The sequence below is a fragment of the Ascaphus truei genome, unplaced genomic scaffold, assembly GCF_040206685.1.
Source record: "Ascaphus truei isolate aAscTru1 unplaced genomic scaffold, aAscTru1.hap1 HAP1_SCAFFOLD_458, whole genome shotgun sequence".
Lineage (NCBI taxonomy): Eukaryota > Metazoa > Chordata > Amphibia > Anura > Ascaphidae > Ascaphus > Ascaphus truei.
The window spans coordinates 163929-186507 of NW_027456789.1; the positions used below are offsets into that span (position 1 = coordinate 163929).

General features: G+C 57.0%; 1 protein-coding gene across 1 annotated transcript in view; it reads left to right on the top strand.

Annotated features, from left to right (window-relative positions):
* The window catches only part of TMEM145 (transmembrane protein 145), a 222693-nt gene that overhangs the window by 86883 nt on the left and 113231 nt on the right, over window positions 1–22579 (top strand). The window contains exons 4-5 of the mRNA XM_075584146.1: window positions 376–462; window positions 20444–20545. Of these exons, the coding sequence (XP_075440261.1) occupies window positions 376–462; window positions 20444–20545 (189 nt within the window). The remainder of the gene's footprint in view (window positions 1–375; window positions 463–20443; window positions 20546–22579) is intronic.

Genomic DNA, 22579 nt, shown 5'->3' on the forward strand with positions numbered 1-22579 from the left:
TGTGTCTGTGCGGTTATTGTGTTTGTCCGTGTGGTCAGTGTGTGTGTCCATGCAGTCAGTGTGTGTGCCCGTGCGGTCAGTGTGTGTGCCCGTGCGGTCAGTGTGTGTGCCCGTGCGGTCAGTGTGTGTGCCCGTGCGGTCAATGTGTGTGCCCGTGCAGTCAGTGTGTGTCTGTGCGGTCATTGTGTTTTTCCGTGTGGTCATTGTGTTTGTCCGTGCGGTCAGTGTGTGTGTCCGTGCAGTCAGTGTCCGTGCGGTCAGTGTGTGTCTGTGCGGTCATTGTGTTTGTCCGTGTGGTCAGTGTGTGTGTCCGTGCGGTCAGTGTGTGTGTCCGTGCGGTCAGTGTCTGAGTGGTCACTGTGGTCTCTGATTCAGGACTGCCTGATGAAGGAATCTGTGATCCGGCCGGAGAATAACCAGGTGATTAACCTGACCACTCAGTACGTGTGGTCTGGCTGCCAGGTGAGACCACCGCACACACATCCCCCATACTGCCCCCATACTGCTCCCAATACTGCCCCATACTGCTCTCCCAATACTGCCCCACGCATACTGCTCCCAATACTGCCCCACCCATACTGCCCCCATACTGCTCTCCCAATACTGCCCCCATACTGCTCCCAATACTGCCCCACCCATACTGCTCCCAATACTGCCCCACCCATACTGCTCCCAATACTACCCCACCCATACTGCCCCATACTGCTCTCCCAATACTGCCCCACCCATACTGCTCCCAATACTGCCCCACCCATACTGCTCCCAATACTACCCCACCCATACTGCCCCATACTGCTCTCCCAATACTGCCCCACCCATACTGCTCCCAATACTGCCCCACCCATACTGCTCCCAATACTACCCCACCCATACTGCCCCATACTGCTCTCCCAATACTGCCCCACCCATACTGCTCCCAATACTGCCCCACCCATACTGCTCCCAATACTACCCCACCCATACTGCCCCATACTGCTCTCCCAATACTGCCCCACCCATACTGCTCCCAATACTGCCCCACCCATACTGCTCCCAATACTACCCCACCCATACTGCCCCATACTGCTCTCCCAATACTGCCCCACCCATACTGCTCCCAATACTGCCCCACCCATACTGCTCCCAATACTACCCCACCCATACTGCCCCATACTGCTCTCCCAATACTGCCCCACCCATACTGCTCCCAATACTGCCCCACCCATACTGCTCCCAATACTGCCCCACCCATACTGCTCCCAATACTGCCCCACCCATACTGCTCCCAATACTGCCCCACCCATACTGCTCCCAATACTGCCCCACCCATACTGCTCCCAATACTGCCCCACCCATACTGCTCCCAATACTGCCCCCCCTCGTACTGCTCTCCCAATACTGCCCCCCCTCATACTGCTCTCCCAATACTGCCCCCCCAATACTGCCCCGCGAATACTGCCCCCAATACTGCCCCCCCTCGTACTGCTCTCCCAATACTGCCCCCCCCCATACTGCTCTCCCAATACTGCCACACACATACTGCTCCCAATACTGCCCCACCCATACTGCTCCCAATACTGCCCCCATACTGCTCTCCCAATACTGCCACACACATACTGCTCCCAATACTGCCCCACCCATACTGCTCCCAATACTGCCCCACCCATACTGCTCCCAATACTGCCCCACCCATACTGCTCCCAATACTGCCCCACCCATACTGCTCCCAATACTGCCCCCCCTCGTACTGCTCTCCCAATACTGCCCCCCCTCATACTGCTCTCCCAATACTGCCCCCCCAATACTGCCCCGCGAATACTGCTCCCAATACTGCCCACCCTCGTACTGCTCTCCCAATACTGCTCCATATTGCTCTCTCCCAATACTGCCACCTCAATACTGCCCCACCCATACTGCCCCCCCATACTCACCCCAATACTGCCCCCCCAATACTGCTCTCCCTATACTGCCCCCCCATACTACTCTCCCAATACTGCCCCCCCATACTGCTCCCAATACTGCCCCCCCATACTGCTCCCCATACTGCCCCCCCCCATATTGCTCTCCCAATACTGCCCCATATTGCTCTCTCCCAATACTGCCCCCCCCAATACTGCCCCCCCATACTGCTCTCCCCATACTGCCCCCCATACTGCTCCCCCAATACTGCCCCCCAATACTGCTCTCCCCAATATACTGCCCCCCCATACTGCTCTCCCAATACTGCCCCCACAATACTGCCCCCCCATACTGCTCTCCCAATACTGCCCCCCCAATACTGCCCCACCATACTGCTCTCCCAATACTGCCTCCCCATACTGCTCTCCCAATACTGCCCCCCCATACTGCTCTCCCAATACTGCCCACCCCAATACTGCTCTCCCCCAATACTAACCCCATACTGCTCTCCCCATACTGCCCCCCCATACTGCTCTCCCCATACTGCCCCCTCATACTGCTCTCCCAATACTGCTCCCCCAATACTGCCCCCCAATACTGCCCACCCCAATACTGCTCTCCCCCAATACTAACCCCATACTGCTCTCCCCATACTGCCCCCCCCATACTGCTCTCCCCATACTGCCCCCTCATACTGCTCTCCCAATACTGCTCCCCCAATACTGCCCCCCAGAAATACTGCCCCCCATACTGCTCTCCAAATACTGCTCTCCCAATACTGCCCCCCCAATACTGCTCTCCCCGAAATACTGCCCCCCCATACTGCTCTCCCAATACTGCCCCCCCATACTGCTCTCCCAATACTGCCCCCCAAAACTAACCCCATACTGCTCTCCCAATACTGCCACCCCATACTGCTCTCCCAATGCTTCCCCCCCATACTGCTCTCCCAATACGTCCCCCCATACTGCTCTCCCAATACTGCCCCCCCATACTGCTCCCCAATACTAACCCCATACTACTCTCCCAATGCTTCCCCCCCATACTGCCCCCAATACTGCTCTCCCCGAAATACTGCCCCCCCATACTGCTCTCCCCATACTGCCCCTCCATACTGCTCTCCCAATACTGCTACCCATACTAACCCCATACCGCTCTTCCAATACTGCTCCCCCAATACTGCTCTCCCAATACTGCCCCCCCATACTGCTCTCCCAATACTGCCCCCCCATACTGCTCTCCCAATACTGCCCCCAAATAGTGCTCTCCCAATACTGCCCCCCAATACTAACTCCATACTGCTCTCCCAATACTGCCCCCCCATACTGCCCCCCCATACTGCCCCCCCAATACTTCCCCCACATATTGCTCTCCCAATACTGACCCCCCAATACTGCCCCCCCATACTGCCCCCCCAATACTGCCCCCCATACTGCTCTCCCAATATTGACCCCCATAATGCCCCCATACTGCCCCCCCATACAGCCCCCCAATACTGCTCTCCCAATAATGCCCCCCATACTGCTCTCCCAATACTGCCCCCCCAATACTGCTTCTCCATACTGCTCTCCCAATACTGCACCCCCATACTGCACCCCCAATACTGCCCCCCATACTGCTCTCCCAATACTGCCCCCCCAATACTGCTTCTCCATACTGCTCTCCCAATACTGCCCCCCCATACTGCCCCCCCATACTGCACCCCCCATACTCAGCCCACACCGTGTCCTGAGAATCCCAGCCCCTCAATGTCCCACCGTGCCCACACCCAACCCACACCGTGTCCTGAGAATCCCGGCCCCTCAATGTCCCACCGTGCCCACACCCAACCCACACCGTGTCCTGAGAATCCCGGCCCCTCAATGTCCCACCATGCCCACACCCAACCCACACCGTGTCCTGAGAATCCCGGCCCCTCAATGTCCCACCATGCCCACACCCAACCCACACCGTGTCCTGAGAATCCCGGCCCATCCATGTCCCACCATGCCCATACCCAACCCACTCCGTGTCCTGAGAATCCCGGCCCGTCCATGTCCCACCATGCCCACACCCAACCCACACCGTGTCCTGAGAATCCCGGCCCCTCAATGTCCCACCATGCCCACACCCAACCCACACCGTGTCCTGAGAATCCCGGCCCCTCAATGTCCCACCATGCCCACACCCAACCCACACCGTGTCCTGAGAATCCCGGCCCCTCAAATGTCCCACCATGCCCACACCCAACCCAGACCATGTCCTGAGAATCCCGGCCCCTCAGTGTCCCACCATGCCACACCCAACCCACACCGTGCCCTGAGAATCCCGGCCCCTCAATGTCCCACCATCCCCACACCCAACCCACACCGTGTCCTGAGAATCCCGGCCCCTCAATGTCCCACCATGCCCACACCCAACCCAGACCGTGTCCTGAGAATCCCGGCCCCTCAATGTCCCACCATGCCCATACCCAACACACACCGTGTCCTGAGAATCCCGGACCCTCAGTGTCCCACCATGCCCACACCCAACCCACACCGTGTCCTGAGAATCCCGGCCCCTCAATGTCCCACCATGCCCACACCCAACCCACACCGTGTCCTGAGAATCCCGGCCCCTCAATGTCCCACCATGCCCACACCCAACCCAGACCATGTCCTGAGAATCCCGGCCCCTCAATGTCCCACCATGCCCACACCCAACCCAGACCGTGTCCTGAGAATCCCGGCCCCTCAGTGTCCCACCATGCCCACACCCAACCCACACCGTGTCCTGAGAATCCTGGCCCCTCAATGTCCCACCATGCCCATACCCAACCCACACCGTGTCCTGAGAATCTCGGCCCCTCAATGTCCCACCATGCCCACACCCAAGTCACACCGTGTCCTGAGAATCCCGGCCCCTCAATGTCCCACCATGCCCACACCCAACCCACACCGTGTCCTGAGAATCCCGGCCCCTCAATGTCCCACCATGCCCACACCCAACCCACACCGTGTCCTGAGAATCCCTGTCCCTCAATGTCCCACCATGCCCACACCCAACCCACACCGTGTCCTGAGAATCCCGGCCCCTCAATGTCCCACCATGCCCACACCCAACCCACACCGTGTCCTGAGAATCCCGGCCCCTCAATGTCCCACCATGCCCATACCCAACCCACACCGTGTCCTGAGAATCCCGGCCCCTCAATGTCCCACCATGCCCACACCCAACCCACACCGTGTCCTGAGAATCCCGGCCCCTCAATGTCCCACCATGCCCACACCCAACCCACACCGTGTCCTGAGAATCCCGGCCCCTCAATGTCCCACCATGCCCACACCCAACCCACATTGTGTCCTGAGAATCCCGCTCCCTCAATGTCCCACCATGCCCACACCCAACCTACACTGTGTCCTGAGAATCCCGGCCCCTCAATGTCCCACCATGCCCACACCCAACCCACACCGTGTCCTGAGAATCCCGGCCCCTCAATGTCCCACCATGCCCACACGCAACCCACACCGTGTCCTGAGAATCCCAGTCCCTCAATGTCCCACCATGCCCACACCCAACCCACACCGTGTCCTGAGAATCCCATTCCCTCAATGTACCACCATGCCCACACCCAACCCACACCGTGTCCTGAGAATCCCGGCCCCTCCATATCCCACCATGCCCATACCCAACCCACACCGTGTCCTGAGAATCCCATTCCCTCAATGTCCCACCATGCCCACACCCAACCCACACCGTGTCCTGAGAATCCCGGCCCCTCCATATCCCACCATGCCCATACCCAACCCACACCGTGTCCTGAGAATCCCATTCCCTCAATGTCCCACCATGCCCACACCCAACCCACACCGTGTCCTGAGAATCCCGGCCCCTCCATGTCCCACCATGCCCACACCCAACCCAGACCGTGTCCTGAGAATCCCGGCCCCTCAATGTCCCACCATGCCCACACCCATCCCACACCGTGTCCTGAGAATCCCGGCCCCTCAATATCCCACCATGCCCACAGCCAACCCACACCATGTCCTGAGAATCCCGGTCCCTCAATGTCCCACCATGCCCACACCCAACCCACACCGTGTCCTGAGAATCCCGGCCCCTCAATGTCCCACCATGCCCATACCCAACCCACACGTGTCCTGAGAATCCCGGCCCCTCAATGTCCCACCATGCCCACACCCAACCCACACCGTGTCCTGAGAATCCCGGCCCCTCAATGCCCCACCATGCCCACACCCAACCCACACCGTGTCCTGAGAATCCCGGCCCCTCAATGTCCCACCATGCCCACACCCAACCCACACCGTGTCCTGAGAATCCCGGCCCCTCAATGTCCCACCTTGCCCACACCCAACCCACACGTGTCCTGAGAATCCCGGCCCCTCAATGTCCCACCATGCCCACACCCAACCCACACCGTGTCCTGAGAATCCCGGCCCCTCAATGTCCCACCATGCCCACACCCAACCCACACCGTGTCCTGAGAATCCCGGCCCCTCAATGTCCCACCATGCCCACACCCAACCCACATTGTGTCCTGAGAATCCTGCTCCCTCAATGTCCCACCATGCCCACACCCAACCTACACAGTGTCCTGAGAATCCCGGCCCCTCAATGTCCCACCATGCCCACACCCAACCCACACCATGTCCTGAGAATCCCGGCCCCTCAATGTCCCACCATGCCCACATGCAACCCACACCGTGTCCTGAGAATACCAGTCCCTCAATGTCCCACCATGCCCACACCCAACCCACACCGTGTCCTGAGAATCCCGGCCCCTCAATGTCCCACCATGCCCATACCCAACCCACACCGTGTCCTGAGAATCCCATTCCCTCAATGTCCCACCATGCCCACACCCAACCCACACCGTGTCCTGAGAATACCAGTCCCTCAATGTCCCACCTTGCCCACACCCAACCCACACCGTGTCCTGAGAATCCCGGCCCCTCAATGTCCCACCATGCCCACACCCAACCCACATTGTGTCCTGAGAATCCCGCTCCCTCAATGTCCCACCATGCCCACACCCAACCTACACAGTGTCCTGAGAATCCTGGCCCCTCAATGTCCCACCATGCCCACACCCAACCCACACCGTGTCCTGAGAATCCCGGCCCCTCAATGTCCCACCATGCCCACATGCAACCCACACCGTGTCCTGAGAATACCAGTCCCTCAATGTCCCACCATGCCCACACCCAACCCACACCGTGTCCTGAGAATCCCGGCCCCTCAATGTCCCACCATGCCCATACCCAACCCACACCGTGTCCTGAGAATCCCATTCCCTCAATGTCCCACCATGCCCACATGCAACCCACACCGTGTCCTGAGAATACCAGTCCCTCAATGTCCCACCATGCCCACACCCAACCCACACCGTGTCCTGAGAATCCCGGCCCCTCAATGTCCCACCATGCCCATACCCAACCCACACCGTGTCCTGAGAATCCCATTCCCTCAATGTCCCACCATGCCCACACCCAACCCACACCGTGTCCTGAGAATCCCAGTCCCTCAATGTCCCACCATGCCCACACCCAACCCACACCGTGTCCTGAGAATCCCGCTCCCTCAATGTCCCACCGTGCCCATACCCAACCCACACCGTGTCCTGAGAATCCCGGCCTGTCCTTGTCCCACCGTGCCCATACCCAACCCACACCGTGTCCTGAGAATCCCGGCCCCTCAATGTCCCACCATGCCCACACCCAACCCACACCATGTCCTGAGAATCCCGGCCCCTCAATGTCCCACCATGCCCACACCCAACCCACACCGTGTCCTGAGAATCCCGGCCCCTCAATGTCCCACTGTGCCCACACCCAACCCACACCGTGTCCTGAGAATCCCGGCCCCTCAATGTCCCACCATGCCCATACCCAACCCACACCGTGTCCTGAGAATCCCGGCCCCTCAATGTCCCACCATGCCCACACCCAACCCACACTGTGTCCTGAGAATCCCGGCCCCTCAATGTCCCACCATGCCCACACCCAACCCACACCGTGTCCTGAGAATCCCGGCCCCTCAATGTCCCACCATGCCCACACCCAACCCACACCGTGTCCTGAGAATCCCGGCCCCTCAATGTCCCACCATGCCCACACCCAACCCACACCGTGTCCTGAGAGTCCCGGCCCCTCAATGTCCCACCATGCCCACACCCAACCCACACCGTTTCCTGAGAATCCCGGCCCCTCAATGTCCCACCATGCCCACACCCAACCCACACCGTGTCCTGAGAATCCCGGCCCCTCAATGTCCCACCATGCCCACACCCAACCCACACCGTGTCCTGAGAATCCTGCTCCCTCAATGTCCCACCATGCCCACACCCAACCTACACCGTGTCCTGAGAATCCCGGCCCCTCAATGTCCCACCATGCCCACACCCAACCCACACCGTGTCCTGAGAATCCCGGCCCCTCAATGTCCCACCATGCCCACACGCAACCCACACCGTGTCCTGAGAATCCCGTTCCCTCAATGTCCCACCATGCCCACACCCAACCCACACCGTGTCCTGAGAATCCCGGCCCCTCCATGTCCCACCATACCCACACCCAACCCAGACCGTGTCCTGAGAATCCCGGCCCCACCCAACCCAGACCGTGTCCTGATTAGGCAGGTGGGGGGAGGGTGGGGGAAGGGTGGGGGGGTGGGGGGATTGCATGCCAGCAATTAACCTGCACAGTGCTGGATTAGAAGCAAGTTTCTTAACTTAATACTGCTCTCCCCCAATACTGACCCCCATACTGCACACTCCCCCAACACTGCCCCTCCATACTGCTCTCTCCCAATACTACCCCTCCATACTGCTCTCTCCCAATACTCTCCCATACTGCTCTCCCCCATACTGCTGCTCTCTCCCAATACTGCCCCCCATACTGCTCTCCCCAAAACTGCCCCCCCCATACTGCACAATCTTCTAATACTGCCCCCCATACTGCACACTCTTCCAATACTGCCCCCCATACAGCACACTCTTCCAACACTGCCCCCCTATACTGTACACTCTTCCAATATTGCCCCCCATACTGCCAACTCTTCCAATACTGCCACCCATACTGCACACTCTTCCAATACTGCCCCCCATACCGCACACTCTTCCAATACTGACCCCCACACGTCACACTCTTCCAATACTGCTTCCATACTGCCCCCATACTGCTCACTCTTCCAATACTGCCACCCCCATACTGCACACTCTTCCAATACTGCCACCCCCATGCTGCACACTCTTCCAATACTGCCCCCCCATACTGCACACTCTTCCAATACTGCCCCCCATACTTCACACTCTTCCAATACTGCCCACCCCCCATACTGCACACTCTTCCAATACTGCTCCCCCCCATACTGGACACGCTTCCAATACTGCTCCCCCCCATACTGCACACTCTTCCAATACTGCTCCCCCCCATACTGCACACTCTTCCAATGCTGCCCCCCCATACTACACACTCTTCCAATACTGTTCCCCCCCATACTGCACACTCTTCCAATATTGCCCCTCATACTGCCAACTCTTCCAATACTGCCCCCCATACTGCACACTCTTCCAATACTGCCCCCCATACCGCACACTCTTCCAATACTGACCCCCACACATCACACTCTTCCAATACTGCTTCCATACTGCCCCCATACTGCTCACTCTTCCAATACTGCCACCCCCATACTGCACACTCTTCCAATACTGCCACCCCCATGCTGCACACTCTTCCAATACTGCCCCCCATACTGCACACTCTTCCAATACTGCCCCCCATACTTCACACTCTTCCAATACTGCCCCCCCCCATACTGCACACGCTTCCAATACTGCTCCCCCCCATACTGCACACTCTTCCAATACTGCTCCCCCCCATACTACACACTCTTCCAATACTGCTCCCCCCCCCCATACTGCACACTCTTCCAATACTGCTCCCCCTTATACTGCACACTCTTCCAATACTGCCCCCCATACTACACACTATTCCAATACTGCCCCCCCATACTGCACCCTCTTCCAATACTGCCCCCCCATACTGCACACTCTTCAATACTGTCCCCCCCATACTACACACTCTTCCAATACTGCCCCCCCATACTGCACACTCTTCCAATACTGCTTCCCCCCATACTGCACACTCTTCCAATATTGCCCCCCATACTGCCAACTCTTCCAATACTGCCCCCCATACTGCACATTCTTCCAATACTGCCCCCCATACCGCACACTCTTCCAATACTGACCCCCACACGTCACACTCTTCCAATACTGCTTCCATACTGCCCCCATACTGCTCACTCTTCCAATACTGCCACCCCCATACTGCACACTCTTCCAATACTGCCCCCCCATACTGCACACTCTTCAATACTGTCCCCCCCATACTACACACTCTTCCAATACTGCCCCCCCATACTGCACACTCTTCCAATACTGCTTCCCCCCATACTGCACACTCTTCCAATATTGCCCCCCATACTGCCAACTCTTCCAATACTGCCCCCCATACTGCACATTCTTCCAATACTGCCCCCCATACCGCACACTCTTCCAATACTGACCCCCACACGTCACACTCTTCCAATACTGCTTCCATACTGCCCCCATACTGCTCACTCTTCCAATACTGCCACCCCCATACTGCACACTCTTCCAATACTGCCACCCCCATGCTGCACACTCTTCCAATACTGCTCCCCCCATACTGCACACTCTTCCAATACTGTCCCCCCATACTACACACTCTTCCAATACTGCCCCCCCATACTGCACACTCTTCCAATACTGCTCCCCCCATACTGCACACTCTTCCAATACTGCCCCCCCATACTGCACACTCTTCCAATACTGCACATGCTTCCAATACTGCTCCCCCCCATACTGTACACTCTTCCAATACTGCTCCCCCCCCCATACGGCACACTCTTCCAATGCTGCCCCCCCATACTACACACTCTTCCAATACTGCTCCCCCCCCATACTGCACACTCTTCCAATACTGCTCCCCCTTATACTGCACACTCTTCCAATACTGCCCCCCATACTACACACTATTCCAATACTGCCCCCCCCATACTGCACCCTCTTCCAATACTGCCCCCCCATACTGCACACTCTTCAATACTGCCCCCCCCCCATACTACACACTCTTCCAATACTGCCCCCCCATACTGCACACTCTTCCAATACTGCTCCCCCATACTGCACACTCTTCCAATACTGCCCCCCCATACTGCACACTCTTCCAATACTGCCCCCCCATACTGCACACTCTTCCAATACTGCCCCCCCATACTGCACACTCTTCCAATACTGCCCCCCCCCATACTGCACACTCTTCCAATACTGCTCCCCCCCATAATGCACGCTCTTCCAATACTGCCCCCCCATACTGCACGCTCTTCCAATACTGCCCCCTCATACTACGCACTCTTCCAATACTGCTCCCCCCCATACTGCACACTCTTCCAATACTGCCCCCCCATACTGCACACTCTTCAAATACTGCCCCCCCATACTGCACACTCTTCCAATACTGCCCCCCCCCATTCTGCACACTCTTCTAATACTGCCCCCCATACTGCACACTCTTCCAATACTGCCCCCCCCCCATACTGCACACTTTTCCAATGCTGCCCCCCATACTGCACACTCTTCCAATACTGCCCCCCCCCATACTGCACACTCTTCCAATACTGCCCCCCATACTTCACACTCTTCCAAAACTGCCCCCCCCCATACTGCACACTCTTCCAATACTGCTCCCCCCCATACTGCACACGCTTCCAATACTGCTCCCCCCCATACTGCACACTCTTCCAATACTGCTCCCCCCCCATACTGCACACTCTTCCAATGCTGCCCCCCCATACTACACACTCTTCCAATACTGCTCCCCCCCCATACTGCACACTCTTCCAATACTGCTCCCCCTTATACTGCACACTCTTCCAATACTGCCCCCATACTACACACTATTCCAATACTGCCCCCCCATACTGCACCCTCTTCCAATACTACCCCCCCATACTGCACACTCTTCAATACTGCCCCCCCATACTACACACTCTTCCAATACTGCCCCCCCATACTGCACACTCTTCCAATACTGCTCCCCCATACTGCACACTCTTCCAATACTGTCCCCCCATACTACACACTCTTCCAATACTGCCCCCCCATACTGCACACTCTTCCAATACTGTCCCCCCCATACTGCACACTCTTCCAGTACTGCCCCCCCCATACTGCACACTCTTCCAATACTGCCCCCCATACTGCACACTCTTCCAATACTGCACATGCTTCCAATACTGCTCCCCCCCATACTGCACACTCTTCCAATACTGCTCCCCCCCCCATACTGCACACTCTTCCAATACTGCTCCCCCCCCATACTGCACACTCTTCCAATACTGCTCCCCCCCCCATACTGCACACTCTTCCAATACTGCTCCCCCTTATACTGCACACTCTTCCAATACTGCCCCCCATACTACACACTATTCCAATACTGCCCCCCCATACTGCACCCTCTTCCAATACTGCCCCCCCATACTGCACACTCTTCAATACTGCCCCCCCATACTACACACTCTTCCAATACTGCCCCCCCATACTGCACACTCTTCCAATACTGCTCCCCCCATACTGCACACTCTTCCAATACTGCCCCCCCATACTGCACACTCTTCCAATACTGCCCCCCCATACTGCACACTCTTCCAGTACTGCCCCCCCCATACTGCACACTCTTCCAATACTGCCCCCCATACTGCACACTCTTCCAATACTGCCCCCCCCCATACTGCACACTCTTCCAATACTGCTCCCCCCCATACTGCACACTCTTCCAATACTGCCCCCCCATACTGCACGCTCTTCCAATACTGCCCCCTCATACTACACACTCTTCCAATACTGCTCCCCCCCATACTGCACACTCTTCCAATACTGCCCCCCCATACTGCACACTCTTCAAATACTGCCCCCCCATACTGCACACTCTTCCAATACTGCCCCCCCCCCATTCTGCACACTCTTCTAATACTGCCCCCCATACTGCACACTCTTCCAATACTGCCCCCCCATACTGCACCCTCTTCCAATACTGCCCCCCCATACTGCACACTCTTCAATACTGTCCCCCCCATACTACACACTCTTCCAATACTGCCCCCCCATACTGCACACTCTTCCAATACTGCTCCCCCCATACTGCACACTCTTCCAATACTGTCCCCCCATACTACACACTCTTCCAATACTGCCCCCCCATACTGCACACTCTTCCAATACTGCTCCCCCCATACTGCACACTCTTCCAATACTGCCCCCCATACTGCACACTCTTCCAGTACTGCCCCCCCATACTGCACACTCTTCCAATACTGCCCCCCATACTGCACACTCTTCCAATACTGCACATGCTTCCAATACTGCTCCCCCCCATACTGCACACTCTTCCAATACTGCTCCCCCCCCCATACTGCACACTCTTCCAATGCTGCCCCCCCATACTACACACTCTTCCAATACTGCTCCCCCCCCATACTGCACACTCTTCCAATACTGCTCCCCCTTATACTGCACACTCTTCCAATACTGCCCCCCATACTACACACTATTCCAATACTGCCCCCCCATACTGCACCCTCTTCCAATACTGCCCCCCCATACTGCACACTCTTCAATACTGCCCCCCCCCATACTACACACTCTTCCAATACTGCCCCCCCATACTGCACACTCTTCCAATACTGCCCCCCCATACTGCACACTCTTCCAATACTGCCCCCCCATACTGCACACTCTTCCAATACTGCCCCCCCATACTGCACACTCTTCCAGTACTGCCCCCCCCATACTGCACACTCTTCCAATACTGCCCCCCCCATACTGCACACTCTTCCAATACTGCTCCCCCCCATAATGCACGCTCTTCCAATACTGCCCCCCCATACTGCACGCTCTTCCAATACTGCCCCCTCATACTACACACTCTTCCAATACTGCTCCCCCCCATACTGCACACTCTTCCAATACTGCCCCCCCATACTGCACACTCTTCAAATACTGCCCCCCCATACTGCACACTCTTCCAATACTGCCCCCCCCATTCTGCACACTCTTCTAATACTGCCCCCCATACTGCACACTCTTCCAATACTGCCCCCCCCCCATACTGCACACTTTTCCAATGCTGCCCCCCATACTGCACACTCTTCCAATACTGCCCCCCATACTGCACACTCTTCCAATACTGCCCCCCATACTTCACACTCTTCCAAAACTGCCCCCCCCATACTGCACACTCTTCCAATACTGCTCCCCCCCATACTGCACACGCTTCCAATACTGCTCCCCCCCATACTGCACACTCTTCCAATACTGCTCCCCCCCCATACTGCACACTCTTCCAATGCTGCCCCCCCATACTACACACTCTTCCAATACTGCTCCCCCCCATACTGCACACTCTTCCAATACTGCTCCCCCTTATACTGCACACTCTTCCAATACTGCCCCCATACTACACACTATTACAATACTGCCCCCCCATACTGCACCCTCTTCCAATACTACCCCCCCATACTGCACACTCTTCAATACTGCCCCCCCATACTACACACTCTTCCAATACTGCCCCCCCATACTGCACACTGTTCCAATACTGCTCCCCCATACTGCACACTCTTCCAATACTGTCCCCCCATACTACACACTCTTCCAATACTGCCCCCCCATACTGCACACTCTTCCAATACTGCTCCCCCCATACTGCACACTCTTCCAATACTGCCCCCCCATACTGCACACTCTTCCAGTACTGCCCCCCCCATACTGCACACTCTTCCAATACTGCCCCCCATACTGCACACTCTTCCAATACTGCACATGCTTCCAATACTGCTCCCCCCCATACTGCACACTCTTCCAATACTGCTCCCCCCCCCATACTGCACACTCTTCCAATACTGCTCCCCCCCCATACTGCACCCTCTTCCAATACTACCCCCCCATACTGCACACTCTTCAATACTGCCCCCCATACTACACACTATTCCAATACTGCCCCCCCATACTGCACCCTCTTCCAATACTGCCCCCCCATACTGCACACTCTTCAATACTGCCCCCCCCCATACTACACACTCTTCCAATACTGCCCCCCCATACTGCACACTCTTCCAATACTGCTCCCCCCATACTGCACACTCTTCCAATACTGCCCCCCCATACTGCACACTCTTCCAATACTGCCCCCCCATACTGCACACTCTTCCAGTACTGCCCCCCCCATACTGCACACTCTTCCAATACTGCCCCCCATACTGCACACTCTTCCAATACTGCCCCCCCCATACTGCACACTCTTCCAATACTGCTCCCCCCCATAATGCACGCTCTTCCAATACTGCCCCCCCATACTGCACGCTCTTCCAATACTGCCCCCTCATACTACACACTCTTCCAATACTGCTCCCCCCCATACTGCACTCTTCCAATACTGCCCCCCCATACTGCACACTCTTCAAATACTGCCCCCCCATACTGCACACTCTTCCAATACTGCCCCCCCCCCCCATTCTGCACACTCTTCTAATACTGCCCCCCATACTGCACACTCTTCCAATACTGCCCCCCCCCCATACTGCACACTTTTCCAATGCTGCCCCCCATACTGCACACTCTTTCAATACTGGCCCCCCATACTGCACACTCTTCCAATACTGCTCCCCCCCATACTGCACACTTCCAATACTGCTCCCCCCCATATTGCACGCTCTTCCAGTACTGCCCCCCCATACTGCACACTCTTCCAATACTGCCCCCCCCATACTGCACACTCTTCCAATACTGCCCCCCCATTCTGCACACTCTTCCAATACTGCCCCCCCTTACTGCACAATCTTCCAATACTGCCCCCCCATACTGCACACTCTTCCAATACTGCCCCCCCCATACTGCACACTCTTCCAATACTGCTCCCCATACTGCACACTCTTCCAATACTGCCTCCCCATACTGCACACTCTTCCAATACTGCCTCCCCATACTGCACACTCTTCCAATACTGCCCCCCATACTGCACACTCTTCCAATACTGCCACCCCCATACTGCACACTCTTCCAATACTGCCCCCCCATACTGCACACTCTTCCAATACTGCCCCCCCCATACTGCACACTCTTCCAATACTGCCCCCCCATACTGCACACTCTTCCAATACTGCCACCCCCCACCCCCATACTGCACACTCTTCCAATACTGCCCCCCCCATACTGCACACTCTTCCAATACTGCCCCCCCATACTGCACACTCTCCCAATACTGCCCCCATACTGCACACACTTCCAATACTGCCCCCCCCATACTGCACACTCTTCCAATACTGCCCCCCCCACTGCACACTTTTCCAATACTGCCCCCCCATACTGCACACTCTTCCAATACTGCCCCCCATACTGCACACTCTTCTAATACTGCCCCCCATACTGCACACTCTTCCAATACTGCCCCCCATACTGCACACTCTTCCAAATCTGCCCCCCCCCCATTCTGCACACTCTTCCAATACTGCCCCCCCATACTGCACACTCTCCCAATACTGCCCCCCATACTGCACACTCTTCCAATTCTGCTCCCCCCATACTGCACACTCTTCCAATACTGTCCCCCCATACTGCACACTCTTCCAATACTGCTCCCCCCCATACTGCTCACTCTTCCAATACTGCCCCCCCCATACTGCACACTCTTCCAATACTGTCCCCCATACTGCACACTCTTCCAATACTGCCCCCCCATACTGCACACTCTTCCAATACTGCTCCCCATACTGCTCACTCTTCCAATACTGCCCCCCCATACTGCACACTCTTCCAATACTGCCACCCCCATGCTGCACACTCTTCCAATACTGCCCCCCCATACTGCACACTCTTCCAATACTGCTCCCCATACTGCACGCTCTTCCAATACTGCCCCCCCATACTGCACACTCTTCCAATACTGCCTCCCCATACTGCACACTTTTCCAATACTGCCCCCCCATACTGCACACTATTCCAATATTGCCCCCCCCATACTGCACACTCTTCCAATACTGTCCCCCATACTGCACACTCTTCCAATAGTGCCCCCCCATACTGCACACTCTTCCAATACTGCTCCCCATACTGCTCACTCTTCCAATACTGCCCCCCCATACTGCACACTCTTCCAATACTGCCACCCCCATGCTGCACACTCTTCCAATACTGCCTCCCCATACTGCACACTCTTCCAATACTGCCCCCCCATACTGCACACTATTCCAATAGTGCCCCCCCCATACTGCACACTCTTCCAATACTGCTCCCCATACTGCACACTCTTCCAATACTGCCCCCCCCCATACTGCACACTCTTCCAATACTGCCCCCCCATACTGCACGCTCTTCCAATACTGCCCCCCCATACTGCACACTCTTCCAATACTGCCTCCCCATACTGCACACTCTTCCAATACTGCCCCCCATACTGCACACTCTTCCAATACTGCCCCCCCCCATTCTGCACACTCTTCCAATACTGCCCCCCCATACTGCACACTCTCCCAATACTGCCCCCCATACTGCACACTCTTCCAATTCTGCTCCCCCCATACTGCACACTCTTCCAATACTGTCCCCCCATACTGCACACTCTTCCAATACTGCTCCCCCCCATACTGCTCACTCTTCCAATACTGCCCCCCCCATACTGCACACTCTTCCAATACTGTCCCCCCATACTGCACACTCTTCCAATACTGCCCCCCCATACTGCACACTCTTCCAATACTGCTCCCCATACTGCTCACTCTTCCAATACTGCCCCCCCATACTGCACACTCTTCCAATACTGCCTCCCCATACTGCACACTCTTCCAATACTGCCCCCCCATACTGCACACTCTTCCAATAGTGCCCCCCCCATACTGCACACTCTTCCAATACTGCTCCCCATACTGCACACTATTCCAATACTGCCCCCCCCCATACTGCACACTCTTCCAATACTGTTCCCCATACTGCACACTCTTCCAATACTGCCTCCCCATACGGCACACTCTTCCAATACTGCCTCCCCATACTGCACACTCTTCCAATACTGCCCCCCATACTGCACACTCTTCCAATACTGCCACCCCCATACTGCACACTCTTCCAATACTGCCCCCCCATACTGCACACTCTTCCAATACTGCCCCCCCCCCATACTGCACACTCTTCCAATACTGCCCCCCCATACTGCACACTCTTCCAATACTGCCACCCCCACCCCCATACTGCACACTCTTCCAATACTGCCCCCCCCATACTGCACACTCTTCCAATACTGCCCCCCCCATACTGCACACTCTCCCAATACTGCCCCCATACTGCACACTCTTGCAATACTGCCCTCCCCATACTGCACACTCTTCCAATACTGCCCCCCCCCACACTGCACACTTTTCCAATACTGCCCCCCCATACTGCACACTCTTCCAATACTGCCCCACCATACTGCACATTCTTCTAATACTGCCCCCCATACTGCACACTCTTCCAATACTGCCCCCCATACTGCACACTCTTCCAATACTGCCCCCCCCCCCCATTCTGCACACTCTTCCAATACTGCCCCCCCATACTGCACACTCTCCCAATACTGCCCCCCATACTGCACACTCTTCCAATTCTGCTCCCCCCATACTGCACACTCTTCCAATACTGTCCCCCCATACTGCACACTCTTCCAATACTGCTCCCCCCCATACTGCTCACTCTTCCAATACTGCCCCCCCCATACTGCACACTCTTCCAATACTGTCCCCCATACTGCACACTCTTCCAATACTGCCCCCCCATACTGCACACTCTTCCAATACTGCTCCCCATACTGCTCACTCTTCCAATACTGCCCCCCCATACTGCACACTCTTCCAATACTGCCACCCCCATGCTGCACACTCTTCCAATACTGCCCCCCCATACTGCACACTCTTCCAATACTGCTCCCCATACTGCACGCTCTTCCAATACTGCCCCCCCATACTGCACACTCTTCCAATACTGCCTCCCCATACTGCACACTCTTCCAATACTGCCCCCCATACTGCACACTATTCCAATATTGCCCCCCCCCCCATACTGCACACTCTTCCAATACTGTCCCCCATACTGCACACTCTTCCAATACTGCCCCCCCATACTGCACACTCTTCCAATACTGCTCCCCATACTGCTCACTCTTCCAATACTGCCCCCCCATACTGCACACTCTTCCAATACTGCCACCCCCATGCTGCACACTCTTCCAATACTGCCTCCCCATACTGCACACTCTTCCAATACTGCCCCCCCATACTGCACACTATTCCAATACTGCCCCCCCCCATACTGCACACTCTTCCAATAATGCTCCCCATACTGCACACTCTTCCAATACTGCCCCCCCCCAATACTGCACACTCTTCCAATACTGCTCCCCCCCATACTGCACGCTCTTCCAATACTGCCCCCCCATACTGCACACTCTTCCAATACTGCCTCCCCATACTGCACACTCTTCCAATACTGCCCCCCATACTGCACACTCTTCCAATACTGCCACCCCACCCCCATACTGCACACTCTTCCAATACTGCCCCCCCCATACTGCACACTCTTCCAATACTGCCCCCCCCATACTGCACACTCTTCCAATACTGCCACCCCCACCCCCATACTGCACACTCTTCCAATACTGCCCCCCCCATACTGCACACTCTTCCAATACTGCCCCCCCATACTGCACACTCTCCCAATACTGCACCCATACTGCACACTCTTCCAATACTGCCCCCCCATACTGCACACTCTTCCAATACTGCCCCCCCCCCACACTGCACACTTTTCCAATACTGCCCCCCCATACTGCACACTCTTCCAATACTGCCCCCCATACTGCACACTCTTCTAATACTGCCCCCCATACTGCACACTCTTCCAATACTGCCCCCCATACTGCACACTCTTCCAATACTGCCCCCCCCATTCTGCACACTCTTCCAATACTGCCCCCCCATACTGCACACTCTCCCAATACTGCCCCCCATACTGCATACTCTTCCAATTCTGCTCCCCCCATACTGCACACTCTTCCAAAACTGTCCCCCCATACTGCACACTCTTCCAATACTGCTCCCCCCCATACTGCTCACTCTTCCAATACTGCCCCCCCCATACTGCACACTCTTCCAATACTGTCCCCCCATACTGCACACTCTTCCAATACTGCCCCCCCATACTGCACACTCTTCCAATACTGCTCCCCATACCTGCACGCTCTTCCAATACTGCCCCCCCCCCATACTGCACACTCTTCCAAGACTGCCCCCCCATACTGCACACTCTTCCAATACTGCCCCCCCCCCCATACTGCACACTCTTCCAATACTGCTCCCCATACTGCACACTCTTCCAATACTGCACCCTCTCCCCCCAAACTGCACACTCTTCCAGTACTGCCCCCCTCTCCCGTAGGTCACCGCCCCCCTGGGTCACCGTGCCCTCTCCCCACAGGTCACACAGGAGTTTGGCCGGAGGTACCTGAGCTGTAACAGCGGTCGGAGTTTCCGGTCTGTGCGGGAGCGATGGTGGTACATAGCCCTGAGCAAGTGCGGGGTGAGTGCCGGGGCAGGACAGGAGGAGTGGGGCAAATCTGGGGAGAGGGAGGAGCGGGGCAAATCTGGGGAGAGGGAGGAGCGGGGCAAATCTGGGGAGAGGGAGGAGCGGGGCAAATCTGGGGAGAGGGAGGAGCGGGGCAAATCTGGGGAGAGGGAGGAGCGGGGCAAATCTGGGGAGAGGGAGGAGCGGGGCAAATCTGGGAGAGGGAGGAGCGGGGCAAATCTGGGGAGAGGGAGGAGCGGGGCAAATCTGGGGAGAGGGAGGAGCGGGGCAAATCTGGGGAGAGGGAGGAGCGGGGCAAATCTGGGGAGAGGGAGGAGCGGGGCAAATCTGGGGAGAGGGAGGAGCGGGGCAAATCTGGGGAGAGGGAGGAGCGGGGCAAATCTGGGGAGAGGGAGGAGTGGGGCAAATCTGGGAGAGGGAGGAGCGGGGCAAATCTGGGATAGGGAGGAGTGGGGCAAATCTGGGGAGAGGGAGGAGTGGGGCAAATCTGGGAGAGGTAGGAGCGGGGCAAATCTGGGGAGAGGGAGGAGCGGGGCAAATCTGGGGAGAGGGAGGAGCGGGGCAAATCTGGGGAGAGGGAGGAGCGGGGCAAATCTGGATAGAGGGAGGAGCGGGGCAGCAGTTCTGGTTCTGGTTCTGTCTCTCCCTGCAGGGTGACGGGCTGCGGTTCTGGTTCTGATTCTGTCTCTCCCTGCAGGGTGACGGGCTGCGGTTCTGGTTCTGATTCTGTCTCTCCCGCAGGGTGACGGGCTGCGGTTCTGGTTCTGGTTCTGTCTCTCCCTGCAGGGTGACGGGCTGCGGTTCTGGTTCTGGTTCTGTCTCTCCCTGCAGGGTGACGGGCTGTGGTTCTGGTTCTGATTCTGTCTCTCCCGCAGGGTGACGGGCTGCGGTTCTGGTTCTGATTCTGTCTCTCCCTGCAGGGTGACGGGCTGCGGTTCTGGTTCTGATTCTGTCTCTCCCTGCAGGGTGACGGGCTGCGGTTCTGGTTCTGTCTCTCCCTGCAGGGTGACGGGCTGCGGTTCTGGTTCTGATTCTGTCTCTCCCTGCAGGGTGACGGGCTGCGGTTCTGGTTCTGATTCTGTCTCTCCCGCAGGGTGACGGGCTGCGGTTCTGGTTCTGGTTCTGTCTCTCCCTGCAGGGTGACGGGCTGCGGTTCTGGTTCTGGTTCTGTCTCTCCCTGCAGGGTGACGGGCTGTGGTTCTGGTTCTGATTCTGTCTCTCCCGCAGGGTGACGGGCTGCGGTTCTGGTTCTGGTTCTGTCTCTCCCTGCAGGGTGACGGGCTGCGGTTCTGGTTCTGGTTCTGTCTCTCCCTGCAGGGTGACGGGCTGCGGTTCTGGTTCTGTCTCTCCCTGCAGGGTGACGGGCTGCGGTTCTGGTTCTGATTCTGTCTCTCCCTGCAGGGTGACGGGCTGCGGTTCTGGTTCTGGTTCTGTCTCTCCCTGCAGGGTGACGGGCTGCGGTTCTGGTTCTGGTTCTGTCTCTCCCTGCAGGGTGACGGGCTGCGGTTCTGGTTCTGTCTCTCCCTGCAGGGTGACGGGCTGCAGTTCTGGTTCTGGTTCTGTCTCTCCCTGCAGGGTGACGGGCTGCGGTTCTGGTTCTGTCTCTCCCTGCAGGGTGACGGGCTGCGGTTCTGGTTCTGATTCTGTCTCTCTCTGCAGGGTGACGGGCTGCGGTTCTGGTTCTGGTTCTGTCTCTCCCTGCAGGGTGATGGGCTGCGGTTCTGGTTCTGTCTCTCCCTGCAGGGTGCCGGGCTGCGGTTCTGGTTCTGGTTCTGTCTCTCCCTGCAGGGTGACGGGCTGCGGTTCTGGTTCTGATTCTGTCTCTCTGCAGGGTGACGGGCTGCGGTTCTGGTTCTGGTTCTGTCTCTCCCTGCAGGGTGACGGGCTGCGGTTCTGGTTCTGTCTCTCCCTGCAGGGTGACGGGCTGCGGTTCTGGTTCTGGTTCTGTCTCTCCCTGCAGGGTGCCGGGCTGCGGTTCTGATTCTGTCTCTCCCTGCAGGGTGACGGGCTGCGGTTCTGGTTCTGGTT